Source organism: Podarcis vaucheri, assembly GCF_965113315.1.
Source record: "Podarcis vaucheri genome assembly, chromosome: 1".
Taxonomy (NCBI): Eukaryota; Metazoa; Chordata; class Lepidosauria; order Squamata; family Lacertidae; genus Podarcis; species Podarcis vaucheri.
In genome coordinates this window covers 117,834,984-117,856,189 of record NC_138759.1, presented here as the reverse complement: position 1 = coordinate 117,856,189, position 21,206 = coordinate 117,834,984, and the positions used below count along the sequence as shown (strand labels likewise).

The following is a 21,206-nucleotide window of genomic DNA, read 5'->3' as shown; positions in this document are numbered from 1 at the left end:
AAAGTTGTATTTTTCAACACGACTTCTTGATTCTTGAAATTTGCTCTGTGCAGATAAAATATCACAAATAGAATACTACAGGATGTGTTGTTAGCATGTGAAAACAGGCAAGTTCCAAGGATACCCAGGCATGCACCTCCACATGGTGGAGGCATCAGGTGCCATTCTGGCACCCGGGCATCTTCACTTGGTCGCAAGTGGCTGATAGCCAGGTGCAACATGCCTCTGGCGAATTTCAAATGCTGCTTATGAGGAATGGTTGAGGGAATTGGGGATGTTTAGCCTGGAAGAGAGGAAATTAAACAGCCATCTTCAAGTATCTAAAGGGCTGTCATATGGAAGATGGAGCAAGATTGTTTTCTCCTGCTCCGGAGGGTAAGACCTGAACCAATGGCTGCAAGTTGTAAGGGAGGAGCTTCCAACTAAACATCAGGAATGACTTTCTGATAGTAAGGGCTGTTTAACAGTGGAATGGACTCCCTTGGGAGGTTGTGAATCCCCTTCCTTGGAGGTTTTTAAGCAGAGGTTGGATGGCCATCTGTCATGGTTGCTTTAGTTCAGATTCCTGCATTGTAGGGCTTGGCCTAGATGACCCTTGAGGACCCTTGCAGCTCTGCAACTCTGATTCTTCCACTACTACTACTACTAATTATTATATTTCAGCCTTTGGCCTGAGCCTCCAACACTGTTTTTTGCTAAAACTTTGAGAGATAGTGCCTTTTGCATACATATCTTAAGTACTCCGTGAGAGGTGTGAGTTTTCTTTTTCCAGGTAATCTCTGTTATATTAGGTCTAATTTGAGACGAATGAACTGTCATCTCCTTATCAACACGATGAAGCCTTTCTGTGGTGCAGTGGTTAAGAGCGGTAGACTCGTAATCTGGTGAACTGGGTTCGCTTCCCCGCTCCTCCACATGCAGCTGCTGGGTGACCTTGGGCCAGTCACACTTCTCTGAAGTCTCTCAGCCTCACTCACCTCACAGAGTGTTTGTTGTGGGGGAGGAAGGGAAAGGAGACTGTTAGCTGCTTTGAGACTCCTTCGGGTAGTGATAAAGCGGGATATCAAATCCAAACTCCCCTTCTTTCTCTTTTCTGATCTTCCATATTTGTTAGAGTTGTAAATGTTTGTTCACGGCAATATATCATGGAGAGTTATAGAAGAATAGCCAATGCTCTTCAAGAGAGTTGTGGATATTGTTTCTGGTTGTATATCCAAAAAGAGTTCAGTTACATATTTCTGTGTTTCATTTTCAAATTGTGATCGCTCAAAATGTAGGCCATTTCCTCCTCCTCATTCAGTGTCAGTCCTGTATTGCTGCAATTCACAGAAGTGCCTCAGTATTTTTTGACATTAACTATTCTTCCGTTAATTTTATCACCAAAGGAATTTCCATAACTTGTTATTCAGCATCCATATCACACAAATTTTTCACAATCAAGCAACAGACAGGCTTAATCAGTTTTTCAGCTGCTGTATGTGCTTTGTCTGTTGAGCAATCAATTCAGCCAGTTGCTAAGATATAATTTGCATCTTACCTGAGACTTTACTCATTTTTTGAAATATGATCGTTGGCATTTCCACTGTTCCAACTGCCTTTCAAAATACTGAAACATTGCATTTTCGTATGTTTGGGGGCCATATTGGAATTGGAAAGCTTCTCACCACAGATCAGACACATAGATTGAGGGACATTTTCATCTTCAGTCCATGTGAATCTGAGACTTGGATAAATATCCACATATTGTTGACTAACTTTCTTTTTTGGAGGTCTGCTTAGACCTGCTACTGGCGTTGAATTAAACTAGTCTTCTCCAGTACTCTGCTTGAATGGTGATTCTGGATCACACCTAGGATTGCTTTCAGTATCACTTGATGCTCATGCTCTCATTTCAAAAAGATATCTATCCATATTCTGCAAATAAAGAAAGTGATTTTGATACTATACAGTACACTGGAGTGTTCAAATGTGTTTTGATTATTCTTTAATCTTCCTCCTGCACATGCCATCGTCTCCTGCTACACCAGTGGGGTGCACCGCACCTTTTGAGAACCACTGTGTTAAGTTGTCTGTTAAGCTATGGTGTAACATCCGCATTTATGATAGTTATCAGATTCAAGTAATGATGTGGGTGGTACACACAATGAAATTGTGTGTCTTTTTAAATAAAGGTGGCATCAGATTTGGAATTGTTTTCATAGGTAGATGTGCTTAGATATTTTATTTGTGTGTTAATTTATCAGTGATATGTTTACCAACCTGGGCTCATTTGGAAGGATGAAGGGATATAAATACGATAAATAAATAAGATAGTTGTGAAAATGACTTGGATTAGCAAGGAGGAAGGAAGTTCATTCAGTCTGCTGGGGTGGGTGTTTGGAATGGATGTCATTTAAATGAATTTGTTTTTATGTGCTTTTAAATGTGTTTTTGAGAATTGAGGTGTTAATTATTTTAAGCTACCACCACTGTGCTGTATGCATTGCATGGGTAGGTTAGAAATTCTCAGATTAATTAATGGGAGTCAGTATTTCTCTGTCCAGAAGGCAATCCGTGATGGTTTGTTTTCGATTTAGCTGGAACTATACTGCACATACTCAACTTGAGGGGTGGAAACTTCTAAAAGCTCTCCTTATTTTATCCTTGTATTTATATATTAAGCTTAAACAATTCCATAGTATACACATCTGTCTACCAGCGGGATGCACTTTGCTTGAACAATGGGACTTCCCCTTCATCTCCTTTCCCCTTGCAGTTCCCTTGTGTGCCTGCCCAGTCAGTTGCAGAGAGTAGAGGGAAGTTCTACATGAAACTCGATTTTACCTATGATTTAGATTTTAAAGATTGGGGGGGGGGGATATGAAGTTACTGAAAACTATTAGCCTGCTCAAATAATTATCTAAAAATATATGTATCTAAAATTACAGTTGTGTTAGTTAACTAGTATTGTTCTTGAAACATGAGTTTGACCAAACTGCAGGAGGCAGTGGAAGACAGGAGTGCCTGGTGTGCTCTGGTCCACAGGGTCACGACTAAATGACTAGACAACAATCTGTTCCAATTTCCATATTTGTTTTGTATTATTTCCATTGGCTAGATTACTAATTCAAGCATGCATTTTTTTTTCAAACGGACAGCTTCCCACTAACATCACCAGAGTTGAAGCCAATTGTCAATTAAACCTTAGGAGACACCAGTCGCACATTTTAATTTAGGAATGTGAGATTCAATGGCACGATTAATAGAGTGGGGAAATCTCTGAAAAGGATATGGTAAGAAGATGTCTTTAGATAGGATGGCTTCTTGCAGCAGTATTCATTCATTTATTTTCTTTTAGTATTCCTTTCAGTATTACCTCTTCCAAGAAGCTCAAGGTAGCCAATACATAATTCTCCCCCTCTCCATTTTTATCCTCACAACCACCATGTGAGGAAGCTTAGGCTGAGAGACTGTTCATTCAGTGAGTGTCCTAGCTGAGTGACCTTCGAATGCTTTGTCTGCCTGGTTCCAGTCCCACATTCTAACCGCTTCATCAGACTGGCTAGAGAGTATGAGATGTATTTGTGGTGACCCAAATTTCACTGCAAATTTTGACAAATGGGGGGGCATTCTTGATGTCAGAATGAATGGCCCCCATCAGGCAAGGATGGTGCCTGACATTTCCACTATCTGGGGATCAGTGGATCTGGGCTGTTTTCATACACACCAGTACCCCATCCTGTAGAATTCCATCAGTTATATTTTATCTGCGCAATCAGAATGAATTTCTGGAATCAAATTGCTTTTTCTGTTTAGCCTCGGCAGAAGTCGTCATTAAGGAAAAGAGGTCTGAATAGGCCAATATATATGTGGACTGTCCCTGAATCAAGTGACTTTTCTTCTTTAAGTTCTCAAAGTTCTTAACGTAGCTCACAGCTGTCATCTGAACTAGCTAGATTTTTAACTGAGAATCAATCCCAGTCAGCCCATCATTTGAAAAATAAGATTTTAAAGCCATTGTGCCCCAAAATGGCAACTAGAAATTTTGTTTTGGCGATTGCAACTTTGGTTTAAGGAGCCATTTGGCACCTAGTTTATATATGAGTTTCTAACACTACTCCCTGACTTAATCTGTATGAAGTGGTAGGGTCCAGAAAAGAAATCCAAATGACAATTGGCATGTAAGAAACACACATTTAATGTGGCTGAAAGGCACTTTCCAACCTTTTGCGGATGAATGAAGTTGAACACTAGTTACATGGCTTTTTTGTAATATCTGCTTGCTTTGATATGAAGATCTTACAAAAGGATTGCCTGCCTCATTCAAATACATGGAAATATTGCCACCTTGTGGGTGGTGCTTTGTGTGCCATAGCTCCCTCTTTATAACATTTCCTGATAACATCCGTTGTTGGATTGTGAACAAATAATCTTCCCAGACTTTTGATCCTTCTCCCCTGAATGTCTCCTCTCTCAAATGGGGGGGAGGGATGCATATGTTGTAAATTTTGTTGCTTTGTAAAAAAATATGAGTAGTGCTCTTTTAAATTTGGCAGCGCAAATCATAAAGCTGTATGTTTTGGATGGAGGAGTGTTTTAGAATTACTTAACATCCTGTTTTAACATGCTGTTCTCACAGTTTGAATTTTTCTAAGCATGGTTCTGTGGAAACATTTTGGGGGTGATTTTCTTAACACTGTAGAGGAATACATTGAAGGAGCAAGCTGTCACTGTCACACCAGATGGGTAGCGCACTTGAGTTTTTGTTTTATTCTTATCAAAGTTAAACCACCAGACACAGTTGCAATTCTAGTTTATTTTAGCTAGGTTAGGATTGCCTTTATTGAACATTTGCTCTAGCAAATTCTCACAACGGGTCTTTCTGCACACTTAAAGGGTGGGAAACTCAGGCTCTGGGGGCAAATGTGGCCCTCGGGGCCTTGGTCTGGCCCTTGAGACTTTTCTAGCCATATTTTTCATCATCTTTGCTTCACACCTGCCTAGAGTGATTTTCCCCTGGCTGGAATGAGTCTGTGCACTTCAATAATGCATCTTGGTTTCCTGGATGGCGGGTGAGAGAGGGTTGTGTGAATTTGTGCAGAAGCTAGTCTACTGTACATAGGTAAAGTTTATATTCGTTGCTCCACCCACGTGTGCCTGCGGTTTTGCCTGCCCAGAAGGAAATGTAGTCTTCAAACTGGAAGGTTCCTCATCCCTGGCATATACCCAGCACTCTGTTGCAAAGTTAGCCTCGCTTCAGGATGCAGATGTTGCATCTACAAATTTCATTCTAGCTTCACCTGTCCCCTTCTTAAGACTCTTCTAAATTGTGGGAGCAAGTTGCTGACAAACAAAAATCTTCCCTTCATTTACAACAATTGCATGTGGTGCTTCACAGTTTCAGCTGTCACATGTCAACATACCTACACACCTATGTCGTAACTCTGGGTATTTCATTAAGTAAATCAGGTTCTGGATAATGTCCTCCTTCAGAATGTCCTTAACATAAGCACATCAAGAACATTAAGCATCCTATTCTCAAGAGTGGCATCCAGACCTGTGGGAAACCTTCAAGCGCAAGAGCGCTGTCTCTCCCCATCAGCTTCCAGCAACTAATGTTCAGAAGCATTGCTGTCATTTTTGGTATACAGAAGCATTAATGTAACAAAAATGAGTGTTTATAAGCAGCTAAGGGGCTACATACAGCTTTGTACATCAGTTATATAATCATGCAGGCCGATGTAATGTTTCGTCAGAATGGACAGTGTCTTAGAATTATAACGTTGATAAAAATGAGCAAACAACATAGTGAACTAACAAGTCATATTCTTTTTATCCTCCTTTCCCTTTTAGGCAAGAAGTTTTTAAGTGGAACGGATGGGGTTACAATGACTCAAAATTCATCATCAATAAGAAGGGACAAGCAGAATTCACAGGGAAAAGGTAACATCCTTGTAGATACATAATATTTCTAAGGGATGGGGGGGCAGGAGGGATTTAAAAGCACGAAATGGATATTAAATAATAGGTGAAGTAATATCATTGGCTTTTGGGTGGGTTGCCCCTGTCAGGTATGTGGTCTGTTGGTTACCTTTATGTGAATAGTTCATCGGTGGCAGACTAAAGCCAAAGCTGTTACCCTGATTGTTGCGTGGATTTGTAGAAAGGGCGGGGGGATTGGAGTGTGTGTCTGGCCACTTCTACTAGACTGTAGTTTTTTGAGGCTTGGCTTTGTCACCCAGACTCAGATACTTGGGACGTTGTCTGACCCCCGCCCCAGCATAACTCCAATCCCATAGGTGATCTATTCCCTTATGCACATCTGTTGCTTCATCCTACATGAGCCAAGATGCAAGTTGCTGCTGCACTTCCAGCTCCCATCAACCCCGGCCACCATGGCCAAAAATCACGGATGATGAGAGCTGTGCTTCAGTCATGTCTGTAGAGCCACAGGTTAGTTAACTACAAGCACCAGAGGATTTGTCGGAATCCTGCCCTTATTATGTATACAGATGAGTTAATTATTCTTTATGTGAACGTTAAGAGGGACCCTACTGAATCAAACCAAGAGCTCATCTCATCCAACATCCCATTTCGTATAACAGCTATATAGATGCTTCCAAAAACCCTATAAGAAAGGCAAGAAGGCAATAACTTTGCCATACTCGTTGCTCTACTTGGCAAGGATGATCACTGAACATGGAGATGCTTTTTTGGCATCAGTTCCCATACCTTTTTTTATGAGAGGAGACTTCTCCATGAATTTGTCTAATCATCCTCTATAAAACTACTTAAACCACTGGCTGTTGCCACATCGTAGGATGGTGACTTTCATCAGCGTTTTCGGTTTGCTAATCCTGAATTCATTTGTCTAATACTTTGCTAAAACCATTTAAGCCACTGGCTGTTGTCAGATCATGCGATGGTGACTTTCACGGGCACGTAAAAGGTGTACTGCACATTTTGTGAATCCTGCTATCACCCAATTAATTTCATTGGGTAAACCAAAGGTCTAGTATTATTAGAGATGGCCAAACTTATTTCTATTTACTGGCTTCACAGTTTGCATAACTTTTATCTTTAAAAACTACATCCATGTCTTTTTTTTCTGAAATAAAAAGCCACAAATGCTGCAGCTCTTTCGTATAGGAAAGATGCTCTAACCCCTGTTCGCCTTGTCTTCTGTTCCCCAGCTGTAGTCTCCTAGTCATCTTTTCTTCAAAAGAACCTCATGCCGTATTCAAAATTTAGCCACACCACTTCTATTAAAGTACTGCAGCGCTTGGATTCTTCTTTTCTGGAAATACAGTATTTGTAATTCCTCCTGTAGTAAACTTGATGTCAGTTAATATGATGACTTCTAGTTTTTGAAGGAATAACTTCTCTTCAGCTACTGTTTAATTTTTCAGTCTAATTTAGGTGCCTTTCCCTCAGATTAATCCCTGAAAACTTGAAGGAAATAGGCTTCAACTTCTGATCCTTGTATTTGTCCTGTATTTGGCAGCTCTGCACTAATTCTCTTCAGATGCTGTCTTTGGGGCATCCTGAACTGTACACAATATTCTAAAAGTGAGTGTGACATGAATGATAGCAATTATGGCTTTTTATTTCAGCCCCACTCAGCCATTTTGTTGTTTATTTACCCAGACCAGAGAAATATGTGAGAACTCCTTAATATGCTTCAGACTTTGCTCTGTTAACTACCTTCTCAGGCAACAAGCAACTCACCAGATAATTTATGAATAAGTTAAATAGCACTGTTCCTAATACCAAACTTTGTGTTACTACCAAAAACAGCAACCCTACTCTCTGCTCAAGATTTTAATTAACTGCTATCTGTAATAGGGTTCTTGTCCCCTACTACTATGTTTTCTTCATCTGTGGTGGGCTTTCAGAAAGCATTTGGACAATGCATTTGTACAGTATATAACTGTACAAAATTGGGTGTTTATATGACTCGGGATTATGAAAGGTTGTTGAGCGATACTTTCCTTTGCAGAAGCTGTTCTGGCACTTCACCCACAAGGCTGATTCTTCTTTCTGCTTAAGAATGGCTCATATTAAAACTCTTTGCAACTTAGCTGGATAGGCGAGACTGACACATCTATAATTTCCTGGATCCTCAGTCCCATCCTTCCAGAAATTACATACTCTTTGTGTATATTTGAACAAATAAAATACTAGATTTGTACTAGCTTCAGGCTAGAAAGAACTGACTAAAATACTTTCGAATTCAGGTATCGGCTAGGTGGTACGGTGTTGCCTTTTTTAGTAGACTGGATGGAGAAATATATGAGCGGAAGTCTGGAGCATAAAAGTACTTCTAGAGTAAGTATATAAATGAACATCTAATTTGGTATAACTCAGTGCGACTTCTAAGATTCCTTTGCATGCAGTTGGAATAAGGTTTAACCTCTGATCCATCGCCATTGTCCTTTTTGTACTATCTTATATCCGAGAACTTGGACAGAGGCCTTTCCCAAGCTTGCTACCAATGCCCTGTGGTTCCTTACTATATGGTTCAGTGTGAATCTGTGTCTAAAAATGAAGTACCTTAGTTAATCTGATTTGATTAGGTTTCTTTCCTCTGTAACCTTTCTTAGTAATGTTACATTGCTTCCTTTTTGACACAGGTTGAAAATCCTTTTCTTTCAACAGACTTTTAGTGTTTTGCTTCTGTATTTTATATTTTTATTTTTTTAATCTGTTTTTTTATAATGTTACGATTTACTAGTTCTCAGTTGCTCTGTGGATAAAAAAGCTGGGATAAATATTGAATAGCTAACATACTAATACTATGTTTCTGCAAGGTTTCTTGGTCACTAATTGTTTAGTCATTTGATCAGTACCTTTACACCTGCCCTCCAGATACTTGGCCAATTAAGTGATCAAATATAGATGGGCAGGTACACTTTTAAGTTAATAAAATTCCAGCACAGGTACCTGCTAATTCCAGATGCCCTAGTTAGCTGTGAAGCATTGAAATTGTTCCCTGTACCACTGGTCTCCATCGTTTTTAGCAAGTGTGCCACAAGTCAAGTCCAAAATGAATGTGCCAATGTCCTTTTACTTTGGGACAGTTTGACTCAGCTAGCATGGGGGGAGGCAGAGAAGTCCCCTCCATGCCATAGCTGGGATACAGGCACCACCTACTCTTGTCCACAAGTGCCACAAACCACGCATGCAACAGGTTAGCAATTTTATTACCGAAGGTGAGGACGTATTTATTTTTAGCTAGTAACATTGGCACAAATTTAAATGTATATTAAATCTCCTACAAGAGATTGGATTGTAAAGCATGTTTTTAAATCCATGGGAAAGTGTGTCCTGGTTGTCAGATGGAAGTTTGGGAAGCAAGCTGACATGATACAACTTGGTTGCTGTTGAGGTCTAATCCTGCCCCACTGCTTTGCCTGCATTCTTACGCTAAACTGCATTTCTAAGTATTGCAGTAGAACTTGTCTAGAACAATTGCTTTGCAGTGCGATTGTTAAAGCATTTGGGGCAAACCTAAATGGAGAAGTAGATGTCTTTCCCAAGGAGGAGAATGTAATAAAGTATAGCCTGAGCTAAGGATCTCCTAAAAAGGACTTGCATTTCTACTAGAGTTAAATGGAAGTGAGTTGGATAAATACAATTAAAACTTTCAGTTCTTAGAGCCTTTACCTTCCATTCATTCAGTGTAATCTACTTCAGACCAATATTTTAGAGGTCAGTGATACTTGGCGGCTAGAGTAGAAGCACCATGCAGAAGAATATCCCTTTTTCAGTAGAAATCTGTGCCTCTAAGCTGGCAGTAGCTCAGGCAGGCAGAAATGAAGCAGGGAGGAAGCAAGTGAGATAGACATGGGTACCCTCCTTTTCTTTTAACACCATTGGTTTGGGCAACCCAGGTGTTGACACAGGTAGCAGAAAATAAAAGTCCTTTGAAATATAACAGTGATGTTGAATGAGCTGAGTGTTGACCACAAGAAAGGTAAAGGGTTTTACCCAATTTCAACACCAGTAAATGGGTTTGAGTCATACTTTACCTTTGGCCTCTGGTAAGAACCATCAATGGTTTGTCCTTCCTGCACCTTCCCTAGGACTATTTAAAACCTTTGTGACCCGAGGAATGGCTGCAACAAGGAAGGCCAGGCCAGGAAGCTATTGCCATCAGCTTCCAGTCAGCTTAAGAAGACTGCGTTCTCTAGCACTTTTTGGTGTTAGTATTTCAAAACTGTGTATCGCCCTGGCTGCCTTGTTAGAAAGGTGCTATATAAGTGCAATAATACAGAGAAATAAATAGTTTGAAAAGGGACAACACAAAAACGAATTGGTTTCCCAAGAGCTTGGCATTTCTCTTCTTGTAGAAGTACCTTGCCTCTCTGCGAGAGTTGATTCTTCTGAATATGTGTGCTGAGCACAGCTGTGTTTTTCTTTTACATTGAAGGCATCCTTGAATCTTAGTGATGTGCCTCCTTCTATTGCAAATGAAGAATTTATCAAAGACCTCCAAGCTGCTAAAATATCATATACCCAAGAAGCAGAAGCTAGGATATTCAGAGCTCATGGTAAGAACACACACACACACACACACACACACACACACACACACAGTGCATTTTAACTGTATGTTTATTTTTTAACTTGACATCTTTGTAAACATCGCCCCCCCCCCCTTTGTACTTTAGGTCATTGCCTACATGAACTATATAAGCTCAGGGAAGGAATGTTTCAACGAGTTCCTGATGTAGTTGTATGGCCAGGTAAGCTCTTTAGAATGTTTTTCTCATTCTTCAAAGGCTTCCCCCCACCCTGAAGTCCAATATAGCAAAATACAAATCTGGGGGCGGGGGATGAACTTGATATTGGAAAGCACTTGCAGATGTTGGCAGAGGACAGAATCTCATCCAGTACTTGGTCCAGGAATGTTGTTTGGAAGTCTGCCAAGAATGCTGCTTATGCAGCCTGGTGAAAAAGCCTTTGCAAAACAGAGGCTCTGCTTTACTTGTTTGGTCACTTTCCTCCAAAGTGAAAGAAAACCGTGTCAAAATTTTAAAGGTAGATGCAACATGGGCACAGGATCAAAACATACAAACGTGTGAAAGACTTGGAAGCTTTTTTCAGTGTGTGCAAACCTTTAATTTTCTGAAGATGAAATAAAGTTCTGATATGGTAAGCTTTCAACCAGATTTTCACGGGCAACGGATTCTTGCTAAAGAAAGAAACCTGAGCCATGCTAGCAATTTCAAGAACATGTAATTTGCTGTTCAGAATGCATTACATTGGTTCTTGTTTACAGTTTCTGTGATTTACTGGCCTTTACCCAGCTGGCTCCTTCCAGCTGTGCAACTTAGATGCTGGGAAGACTTGGCTCAGTAGCCTTTATTTTTATTTCTAGTTGTTAATACCAGAATATTTGCTGGGGTGCTTTCTGATCATTTTCCAGAGAAACCAAAGCTTCTTCATTTATGCTCCATTGAAACCAACATAGCAAGTTAGTCGAAACCAACTGGAGAGTTTCATGACCCACTTTAGATGGATTCAGGCCACTGCTCTAAATCTTTCCTATTGACTGTTCTTGCTAGTTTATTTTCAACTTGTTTCAAACTAGCAGAAATATATAGGGAGGAATGTAGTGCTACGTAAGCTTTTCAGATTTCCAGGCAAAATAATCCCCTCTCTCCTTGCCCCCTCATTCTGGGGGTTCTCATGACCTCTCCAGAGCCAGTGGAGTCCTTGTGCAAGCTCCTGCTCCTGGGATGATTCATTGGTTGAATCTAGCCCATACTTTGTTGTCTGTAGGATATACCGTATTTTTCCGTGTATTGGACAAGGTTTTTTGACTCAAAAATCACGTCAAAAAACTTGGGTCGTCCAATACACGGATAGTGGCATGGCTGGGGGCGATGGGAGAGTACAGTACTTATTTGCACCTCCATCTCATAACACTTGGTGCATCCATAACTACTTCAAGCACTAGAGTTTTTACCAGCTTGGGCTGGTGCACCAACAATGTCCCTTCCTCCAGAAGCTGAATCTGGCCAGGGTTGCTTTTCAGTAACCTCCAGACCTGAGTACTATAAAGCACTTAACACCAGGCTGGCCTTGAAAAGCTTTTGGAAGCTTCAGTTAGTGCAGATTCCTGCCACCAGATGGACTAACACCCACCAACAATCAGAGCATATTACAGAGTGGGACCAGACCAGTTGCCTATTGATTTTTGGGCTTGAATGCTGATTCTTGCTGCTTGAATGCCCTGTTGGGGACTGGAATATCTTATAGAATGCCTTTCCTTTGTGCACTCTGTTCAGTGTCTGAGGTCCTGCCTTGCAATCCCTCACCAAAGTTCATGCAGTTTTTGCTAGAAGCAGGCAGTTGTGGCATCGACCTTACGGAATGACTTTTCCAGAAGAACCCATTATGCACTATCATCTTGGACCTTCAGGTGCCAAGTTGAAGCCTGACTTTGTAGAAAGGCTTTTGGCTGGCTGTTGGTTTTACTTTCCTCCTGTGTTACTTCTATTTTCACAGCCTTGCATTTTTGAGCATCTCCTAAATCTGTAATTTGCTGTTACTTGAATTGTAATTTTGTTGTGAGGTTCTTTTTGATAGTTTTAGCTTTTTGTGTTTTGTTTTGTTTTTAAAAAAGGCAAAGTGTAAGCAACTTTGGTTCAATGTTTAAGAGGAACATGTGAAAAATTCAGAACCAAATAGATGATCTGGGCATATAGTTCTTCCCTGAGTCCCAATATTGGTGGTGCAGAGACTCCTTTTCATCTCATAGTGAAAGTGTCCGAAACATTGAGACTTCACTTCCTTAACTCCAGTATAGTTGTGGCCTCTGACTTCAATGTAACAGCAAGCCACTGTGAAATACTTTAGTACATTTAAATTTTAACAGAGATCACTGTCTTAATATACGTTAATTCTCTATTTATACTTCTGTTTCTAGAGTGCCATGATGATGTGGTTAAAATTGTGGAAATAGCCTCCAAGCATAACGTTTGTATTATACCATATGGTGGTAAGTTACATAGCAATTTTATGCCTTAAGGAGAATAATTGTCTTGTTTTCAGTGGCCAGAATCCAAAGTGCTGCTTCAGATATAGCTAATGGCTTTTGTATGCCCAGTGGGATTTATTTTTATTTTTATTTTTATTTTGAAGAGCAGACTCCCTTGCTATGTTGCCTTTTGCTTGAGGAAGCCTCCTCCCAAGTTCAAATGTAGCACTGTTTATTATTTTAAAAATGATTTGAGCCCCATAGTTAAGTACAGTGGTGCCCCGCAAGACGAAAAACTCGCTAGACGAAAGGGTTTTGCGGTTTTTGAGCTGCTTCGCAAGACGAATTTCCCTATGGGCTTGCTTCGCAAGATGAAAACGTCTTGCAAGTTTGTTTCCTTTTTCTTAACACCGTTAATACAGTTGCGACTTGACTTCGAGGAGCAACTCATAGAACGCGGTGTGGTAGTCTTTTTTGAGGTTTTTGGTGATTTTTGAAGCTTTTCCAAAAATTTTTCGACACCGTGCTTCGCAAGACGAAAAATTTGCTAGACGAAAAAACTCGCGGAACGAATTAATTTCGTCTTGCGAGGCACCACTGTATCTGAGAACTAGCACGAAGGCACGTGAACGAAAAATAACGTCAATGCGTTTCTTGTATCTGCAGGAGGAACAAATGTTTCTAATGCTCTTGAGTGTCCTGCTGAGGAGAAAAGAACGATTGTTTCATTGGACACCTCACAAATGGTATGTGGAAAAAGCATTTTCAGGCAAAACTGTGTAGAATGTCAGATTGTAAAAAGTATTTCAAATACCAAAAACATAACTTAAGCTGACTTCCCTCACATGGTAACAAAGACTGTGGGGAAGGTGACAATGGACATCTTTATAAGGCCTCGGCTATTTTTTGTTCCTATCCAAAAAGTTAAGTATTTTGTAGGATCAGCATGCTTGGTAGCAGAGTGAAGATTTTGAGCCTGGCTTTCTCAAGTCCCAAGCCCAGCACTCTAAGCATTATGTCACGTTGGCTGTCTGTTGGGAGCATAAAGACTGCCACTGGGTTAGATAGCTAATTGATTTCATAAAGCATGAAATAGAGCTTTCAGCTTTCGAATAACTTAACAGGTAAGTTTGGAGGGGGTGGGAAGAAACACTGTGGTCCTTCTGTATACAATGCAAGGTCAACCATCTTTATTTCAGTGAATTCGTGCAGCATGAAGATGTCGTTACTGATCATCAGTTTGTCCAGAATCCTTTCTCTTAAAACTTCTGTAGAATATCCCCTTCAGGTTTGCGCATGGGGTGGAGCACTGCATGGCGTGGCATTTGCCATACTTGCCCAATCCCAGTTCATAGTGCAGCACTCAAGTAACTAGGGTGAGGTGCCCCAGTAGAAAACAGGATAAGGTTCAGCAATTAATATCTGAAGTAGGCACAAGCACATCTTGTTCCTTTTTAAAAAACCTAGTCTCTAGCAGGATTGTGTAAGGGGGAAAAATCACCTGTTAATCTTCTTGCATCCTTTACTACTCTGACTACTTCATCTGCAAACAATTTGCTAAGACCATATTGATTGCATTGGTAAATTGATGCATAGTTCTTATATGAATCCATGGGCCTCAGTTCCCTGTGGATATTTTTGCTTTAGGCTATTGGGCCTACATCATTACAATTTTAGTTTCTGTGTGAAACAGTAATAGTTCAGACAGGCAAAAAATATGTATGTTTACACCTTCCCATTTCCAGCCCCTGAAGGCACAATCCTATAGATGTCTGCTTGGAAGTAAGCCCTATTGTGTTTAATGGGGCTTACTTTCAGGTAAGTGTGTGGAATTGGCTAAACGCTATTGATTTTGTCAACTGTCAAATTGTTTCACAAGTCTTACTTTGGTTTCTTTGTAATAGAACAGGATTCACTGGATAGATGAGAAAAATTTAACCGCTCATGTTGAAGCTGGCATTGTTGGACAAGACTTGGAAAGACAGGTATCTTACTCCTTTGAAAATGACTTTCGGTTTTTACATTGCCAAATGTACTGTGTATATTTTCCAGGTTGTTGAGTCAGCTCTGTCTTAATCATTATACCGGTTCGTGTCTTGCAGACATGACCGCGCCAGGGTAGAAGTTGCTGAGATAGTAGTGTGAACATGCTGGGAAAATGAGCTTGGGAGAGCACGTCTTTGTTTGAGACTTGGTCATGCCACGTGATGCCTCAAATCTTCCTGATGTGGCGCATGTGGAAGGCATTGAGGCATCGCTCCTGACAGGTGTAAGTTTCCCCTGGCTCACTGCCAGAAAGCAGCATGCCCAACACACAAGCCTGGTGGGACTTCATCTTGGGATTGGTTGTTAGCATCACATTCTCCCAGATTCTTTTGGAGAGGTAGCTGTAGCTGCCTTGCCAGTACACCTATCCAGGTTGGTGTTGATGGAGAGGTTGCTGGTTATGGCGGAGCCCAGGTAGACAAAACCGCCTACCACCTCAAGCATGTGGTCACTAGTGGACTGCAGGCGACATCCTGACCCAGGATGTTGGCCGTCATCAGGCTGGTGGTAAGGTTGAACTCCATTCAGGCTGGGACAAAATGGTTGGTGAGACTCCGTAGAGCTTCCTGAGAGTGTGTTGTCGAGGCTGTTACAAAAAAACCCCTCATAGATAAGGACCCGCCACGCTTTCGTTTTGGTGTGGAGGCATGCCAGGTTGAATAGAGCCCTGTCGCTCCATGAATGGATGTACACACTGTCTTCAGTTGAGCTGAAGGCATATGAGAGCTACGGGGAGAAGAATATGTCAAAGAAAGTTGGGGCAAGAATACAGCCCTGTTTCACATCGCTCTTAAAGGGAAGGTGTCAAAGGATTGCTGTAGATCAGGGTTTCCCAAACTTGGTTCTCCAGCAGATTTTGGACTACAACTCCCATCATCCCCAGCTAGCAGGACCAGTGGTCAGGGATGATGGGAATTGTAGTCCAGAAACACATTTGGGGAGCACTGCTGTGGAACTTGTCTAAAAGCATTCTCAAGTCCTACATACTTTAAAATATGTTTGAATCGTTAAGTTTTTAATATGTAACGCTGTACTGTTTAACACTGATTGGGAGCCGCCCAGAGTGGCTGGGGAAACTCAGCCAGATGGGCAGGGTATAAATAATAAATTATTATTATTATTATTATTATTATTATTATTACTTGCGATACTTAGTAATAGACTTTCTGTAGACGAGTGATCCTCCTTTAAAAGGGTTCTGTAGCTTTTTCCAAAGAAATGATTTTTGTTGCAAACTACGAACACAGCACTTTCTGATGAGATGGCCTTTCATACTTTTTATTTTTATATCCTCTTACTGTTTGATGTAGTATTTTAACCTTTCCAGAGCTGTAGCTTTTTTTAAAAAAGGTTAGAATTAAAATGCACAGAGCATATTCTCTTAATTTAAATGACATTTTTCCAGGCTAGTAACTTCGGATGTTTCACTAACTGTTCCATTCTTGAAATGCCACAGACTCTTGTCCCACTAGAATAAGGCATAATAGCTTCTTTTGCTGAAGCTTTTTTTCTTTAAAACCAAAGCAATTCCTGCCATTTCTCTTGGGGGGGGGGGGCTTCTTCTGGATCAGAAAGATTGTTACTCAGTGTATATTTTTATATAATCAGAACATATTCACAGCACGTTGGTCAACATATGAAGCATGTTCAAGAGTACATACTCAAGTATTGTGGTCATGTGGTCCTGTAGGTGTTCCTCTGCAGAAATATGTGTTCTTGTTCAAAAGAATTTGCATAGCAAGGGAATTTGACATTTGACAGTGTTAATCCACAGAAGCTCCAGCAGTGCCTATGCTTGCAATCTGTCCAGAGGATGCTAGGGGTTTGGAGTGGTTTTTATTTTACTTTTTAAAGCTTACGTTTCATATTTCTAATAATAAATTCATATACCCTGCTAGGGATTTAAACATAACCCTCCTATAATGTGGCTGTTTGGAGGGGATGCTTCTTTCTTGATGTTTTATGAGAGGGCAGTATATAGTATACATTTGTAAGTAAAACTGTGCTAGCCCACAGTCTTGCGGTTTACATTTTAAGAGCTCAAGACTTGCTGTATTATCAGATCTTTAAGATAGGGAATGCCAATCCCCGCATCATTGAAATGTCATGGTGACCATACTGTAGCATGTAATAAAGCAAAAGAAATGGGCAGATATATATATTGCGTTTAAGCACTTCCAGACGCAGAGCAGCAGTGCTGCATGCGTGGACTTGCTCTTCCTCTCCTCACTCCTGCACCCTGAAAATCTGCTCCATACTGTCCCCACAATACTCCAGAGCCGATTATTTAGGGGGTACAATGTGTGATGCAATTTAACTAATGGTGTGTTCTGGTGGATGGACACAATTGCATATTACTCTTATTATTATTTTACTAATAGAAGTTGTACCAGAAAACACTTGGGAGCTATTCCACCCCATAGGGCATTCTTGAATAATCCATCTCTCGGATGTTTTCAGCACATAATGTGGTTTCAAACGCAAGCCCATGTGACCAGTTCCTGTGCCAGTTGACATAAAAGACTGCGCTGCCGAGCAGTTTCATTGGGAGAGCTTTGGGGGGTCAATGTATAAAGGCGTTTCATTCCATTTTTGAGGCAGTGCAGATGGCAAAGCCCAACTAATAAAGAAAAATGAAACCAGTGACAAATGTGTAGAAATTCCTCATCTGCATAGCAAATATACTGTAGTATTGCACATAGAAATCCCAGCCAGATGGTTGTATATTAAGTTGCCTCTTCTTGAACGAATGGAATATAATTGGTTGCTCAGGATTTCTACAGACCCAGCTGCATATTACCAGAACCATAACTAAGTGCTTGCTGTATTGTCTTTTAAGTGAAATCTTTTGAGCTGTAGTCTTCAAGCTAAAATTGTGTCATGTCAGATTTTCTTAATAAGGGATCAGATTTAGGTTTTTGAACTGTGGGGATAAATGAGGCAAAGCTAACAGCTACGTTTAATACATGCTACTGAGACCTGGGTCCAGTTCATACAATAATCTTTGGCTATTTTCCACCCTCTTCTGATTGTGTATTCATGGGCACAGTACAACATCAGCTTGAGGTATGTGGCTTTGCAACTGTTTTTGCAATAAGGGTGGTGTTAAAAGTACTGCCATGATAGAATCGTAGAGTTGGAAGGGACTTGGAACAGTAATCTAGTCCAGCTGCCCCCCCCCCCGCAAACGATGCAGCAATCACAGCTAATGCAAACGAATTGTCTCATTGGTGACTCGTCTGTGTACTTCTGGGTGATTGTATACCAGAGGGTGATAATGTGGAGAAAATTTACAGATAGGTAGCCATGTTGGTCTGCCATAGTCAAAATAAAAAAATTCCTTCCAGTAGCACCTTAAAGACCAACTAAGTTAGTTCTTGGTATGAGCTTTCGTGTGCATGCACACTGAAGAAGTGTGCATGCACACTTGGTATCTGAAGAAGTGTGCATGCACACGAAAGCTCATACCAAGAACTAACTTAGTTGGTCTTTAAGGTGCTACTGGAAGGATTTTTTTTATTTTGGAGAAAATTTGGTAGGCAAAAAGTACGGTTCTGTTTGGAGTAATCATGTTAATGAAAGCAGATTTTATTTTATTGGTGCAAAACAGCGGGCTTTCCTGCCCGTCTCTGGAAAGACACGCATCTACAAAACCAAATTCTGGAGTTCAAGTTTCATATCCTTAGAAAGCTGTCCGTTACACAAATGCTGTCTTCTTTTTCACGTGTTTAGCTGGGTGAAAGCGGTTACTGTATGGGCCACGAACCAGATTCAATGGAATTCAGTACACTTGGAGGCTGGGTGGCGACGCGAGCATCAGGCATGAAGAAAAACATTTACGGAAACATTGAAGACCTGGTAATAATCTCCCCCCCCCCAAGCAAATGATCTCATTACTGTTCATCGGTGTTTGATGCTTGTTCTAGTCTTTTTGTCAGTTAGTGGAAACTTAGGTTGTTCTGAAATTCCAAAGATAGTTTAAAAAAAACAAAAAACCCAGTCTAGTCTTAGAGAGGCAAAGTTGAATATTAAATGTTTTGATCAATAGTGGTATATTTGGGTGTAGGCTAATGATGGTTTTGGTATGCTCACATGCTTTTGTATGTTTCAATTCGTATGTAATTTTTAGGCAAATATATTTTATTATACAGGTGGTTCATATTAAAATGGTAACCCCAAGAGGTGTGATACAGAAAAGCTGTCAAGGACCGCGTATGTCAACAGGACCTGACATCCATCATTTCATTTTAGGATCTGAAGGTATGCATCAAAATAGAATTGCAGTTTTTGTGTGCAGTTGTTTTGAGCCACAACTCCTCTCATCCCTGACCATTGGCCATGCAGGCTGCAGCTAATGGAAGGAGTCCAAAACAACTGGAAGACATTGGATTTGAAAGGGCTTATTCCTTTTGCCATAAAGAATAAGATTTCTACGGTTGATGCCGTTAGATGCAGTGCAATTTCAACACCGTACATATAGCTGTAGACCTATTTTGGTGTGATGTAATAATTTGTACTGCTAAGGAAGAGGCTGGTGCCTTTTTCTTGGAGCAGTGCCAGATTAGTAATGCCTCTTGCTTAACGCTAACTCTCCTGCATCTTAGACTGCATTTCTAAACGCACTACAGTGGTACCTCAGGTTACATACGCTTCAGGTTACATACGTTTCAGGTTACAGACTCCGGTAACCCAGAAACAGTACCTCAGGTTAAGAACTTTACCTCAGGATGAGAACAGAAATCACACGGTGGCATTGGGAGGCCCCATTAGCTAAAGTGGTGCTTCAGCTTAAGAACAGTTTCAGGTTAAGAATGGGCCTCCGGAACGAATTAAGTACTTAACCCGAGGTACTACTGTATTGAGTAAGCCCCACTAAGCACAGTGGAACTCTGAGTAAGCATATCTAGGGTGCTTTTTGCTTTAGCCACTCCTCTTAAAAGTCGTTATAGCTTGGATTTTCTGATCATAGAAACTCTGTGTTCTATGTAAGGTGAAAAAACTAAAACAAATGGAACATCACAGCATTTTGTAACAAGGTAGCCCTGTGTATGCAATAGGTAAAAGGTGAAACACCCCTGGATGGTTAATTCCAGCCAAATTCGACCGTGGTGTCCGGTGGTAATCTCTGCTTTCAGGCCAATGGAGCTAGCATTTGTCCACAGACAGCTTTTCTGGGTCATGTGGCCAACATGACTCAACCACTTTTGGCGCAACGGGACTCCGTGACTAAAGCTAGAGCACATGGAAACACCATTTACCTTCCCGCCACAGCAGTACCTATTTATCTCCTTGTGCTGGTTTGCTTTTGAACTGCTAGGTTGGCAGGAGCTGGGACAGAGCAACGGGGGCTCATCCCATCGCAGGGATTTGAAATGCCAACCTTCCGATCAGCAAACCCAAGAGGCACAGTGGCTTAGACCACAGCGCCATCACGTCCCTGTTATTCAATAGGGCATTACAGTACAGAGTACCTAGGTTCCTAGAGGTGCTTCATTTGCAGTGGACATCCAGCTAAATGTTGGATTACAAGAGTACAGAGATGAAAATTCTCTGTCGGGATTAAGTAGGGACAGTATAACTCTGGTGCGCTGTGTTTGCTGAAGCGTTAAACTAATTTATTAAAACCGTTTTAGAGTTCTCATTTGGAATAAGGGAAAAGTGATGGACACGTGACAGATAATGTGAAATTGCCCTTCTTTTAGTCTACATTGTCATTTTACAAAATCTGTGCAAGCCTATCAGCTTGCTGGACTGAACAATTCCCTCTCTCCCAGCCCCTTCTCCTGACCTCCCCAGAAGCCATTGCACTGGGCTTCAATTGATGCTGATACACAATGCTGCACAATACATTTCTATGAAGAAATTCTGAGGCACTCTGTGTTGTAGTGCATTGACCCATTTTATTTACTACATGCAGTAGCTCAGGCATGGTGCCAAACCATGGATTGACTTAGTTATAGATTAGAACCCAGACTATTTTGACTACCAAACATACAAGGCAGCCATAGTTATAGAGCTGCTGGTTTGCTTGCAGTTTCTTTCTGTTTCAGCACGCTTCCACTGGTTGGCTGGGCACACGCTGCCTTGTTTCCCAGTACTTTTTTCTGTTCTGTTTAAATGATTGGCAGGTGCTGTCAAAATATGAGAAAGCCTCTTTTGATGTTCTGCTTGATACTAAACAGTGCAAAAATTT

At 40.9% G+C, this 21,206-nt stretch overlaps 1 protein-coding gene across 1 annotated transcript in view; it reads left to right on the top strand.

Moving 5' to 3' along the window:
- Positions 1 to 21,206, top strand: part of AGPS (alkylglycerone phosphate synthase) — a 51,274-nt gene that overhangs the window by 6,688 nt on the left and 23,380 nt on the right. The window contains exons 2-10 of the mRNA XM_082241443.1: positions 5,833 to 5,922; positions 8,217 to 8,307; positions 10,412 to 10,532; positions 10,653 to 10,727; positions 12,917 to 12,988; positions 13,634 to 13,713; positions 14,872 to 14,952; positions 18,746 to 18,871; positions 19,165 to 19,273. Of these exons, the coding sequence (XP_082097569.1) occupies positions 5,833 to 5,922; positions 8,217 to 8,307; positions 10,412 to 10,532; positions 10,653 to 10,727; positions 12,917 to 12,988; positions 13,634 to 13,713; positions 14,872 to 14,952; positions 18,746 to 18,871; positions 19,165 to 19,273 (845 nt within the window). The remainder of the gene's footprint in view (positions 1 to 5,832; positions 5,923 to 8,216; positions 8,308 to 10,411; positions 10,533 to 10,652; positions 10,728 to 12,916; positions 12,989 to 13,633; positions 13,714 to 14,871; positions 14,953 to 18,745; positions 18,872 to 19,164; positions 19,274 to 21,206) is intronic.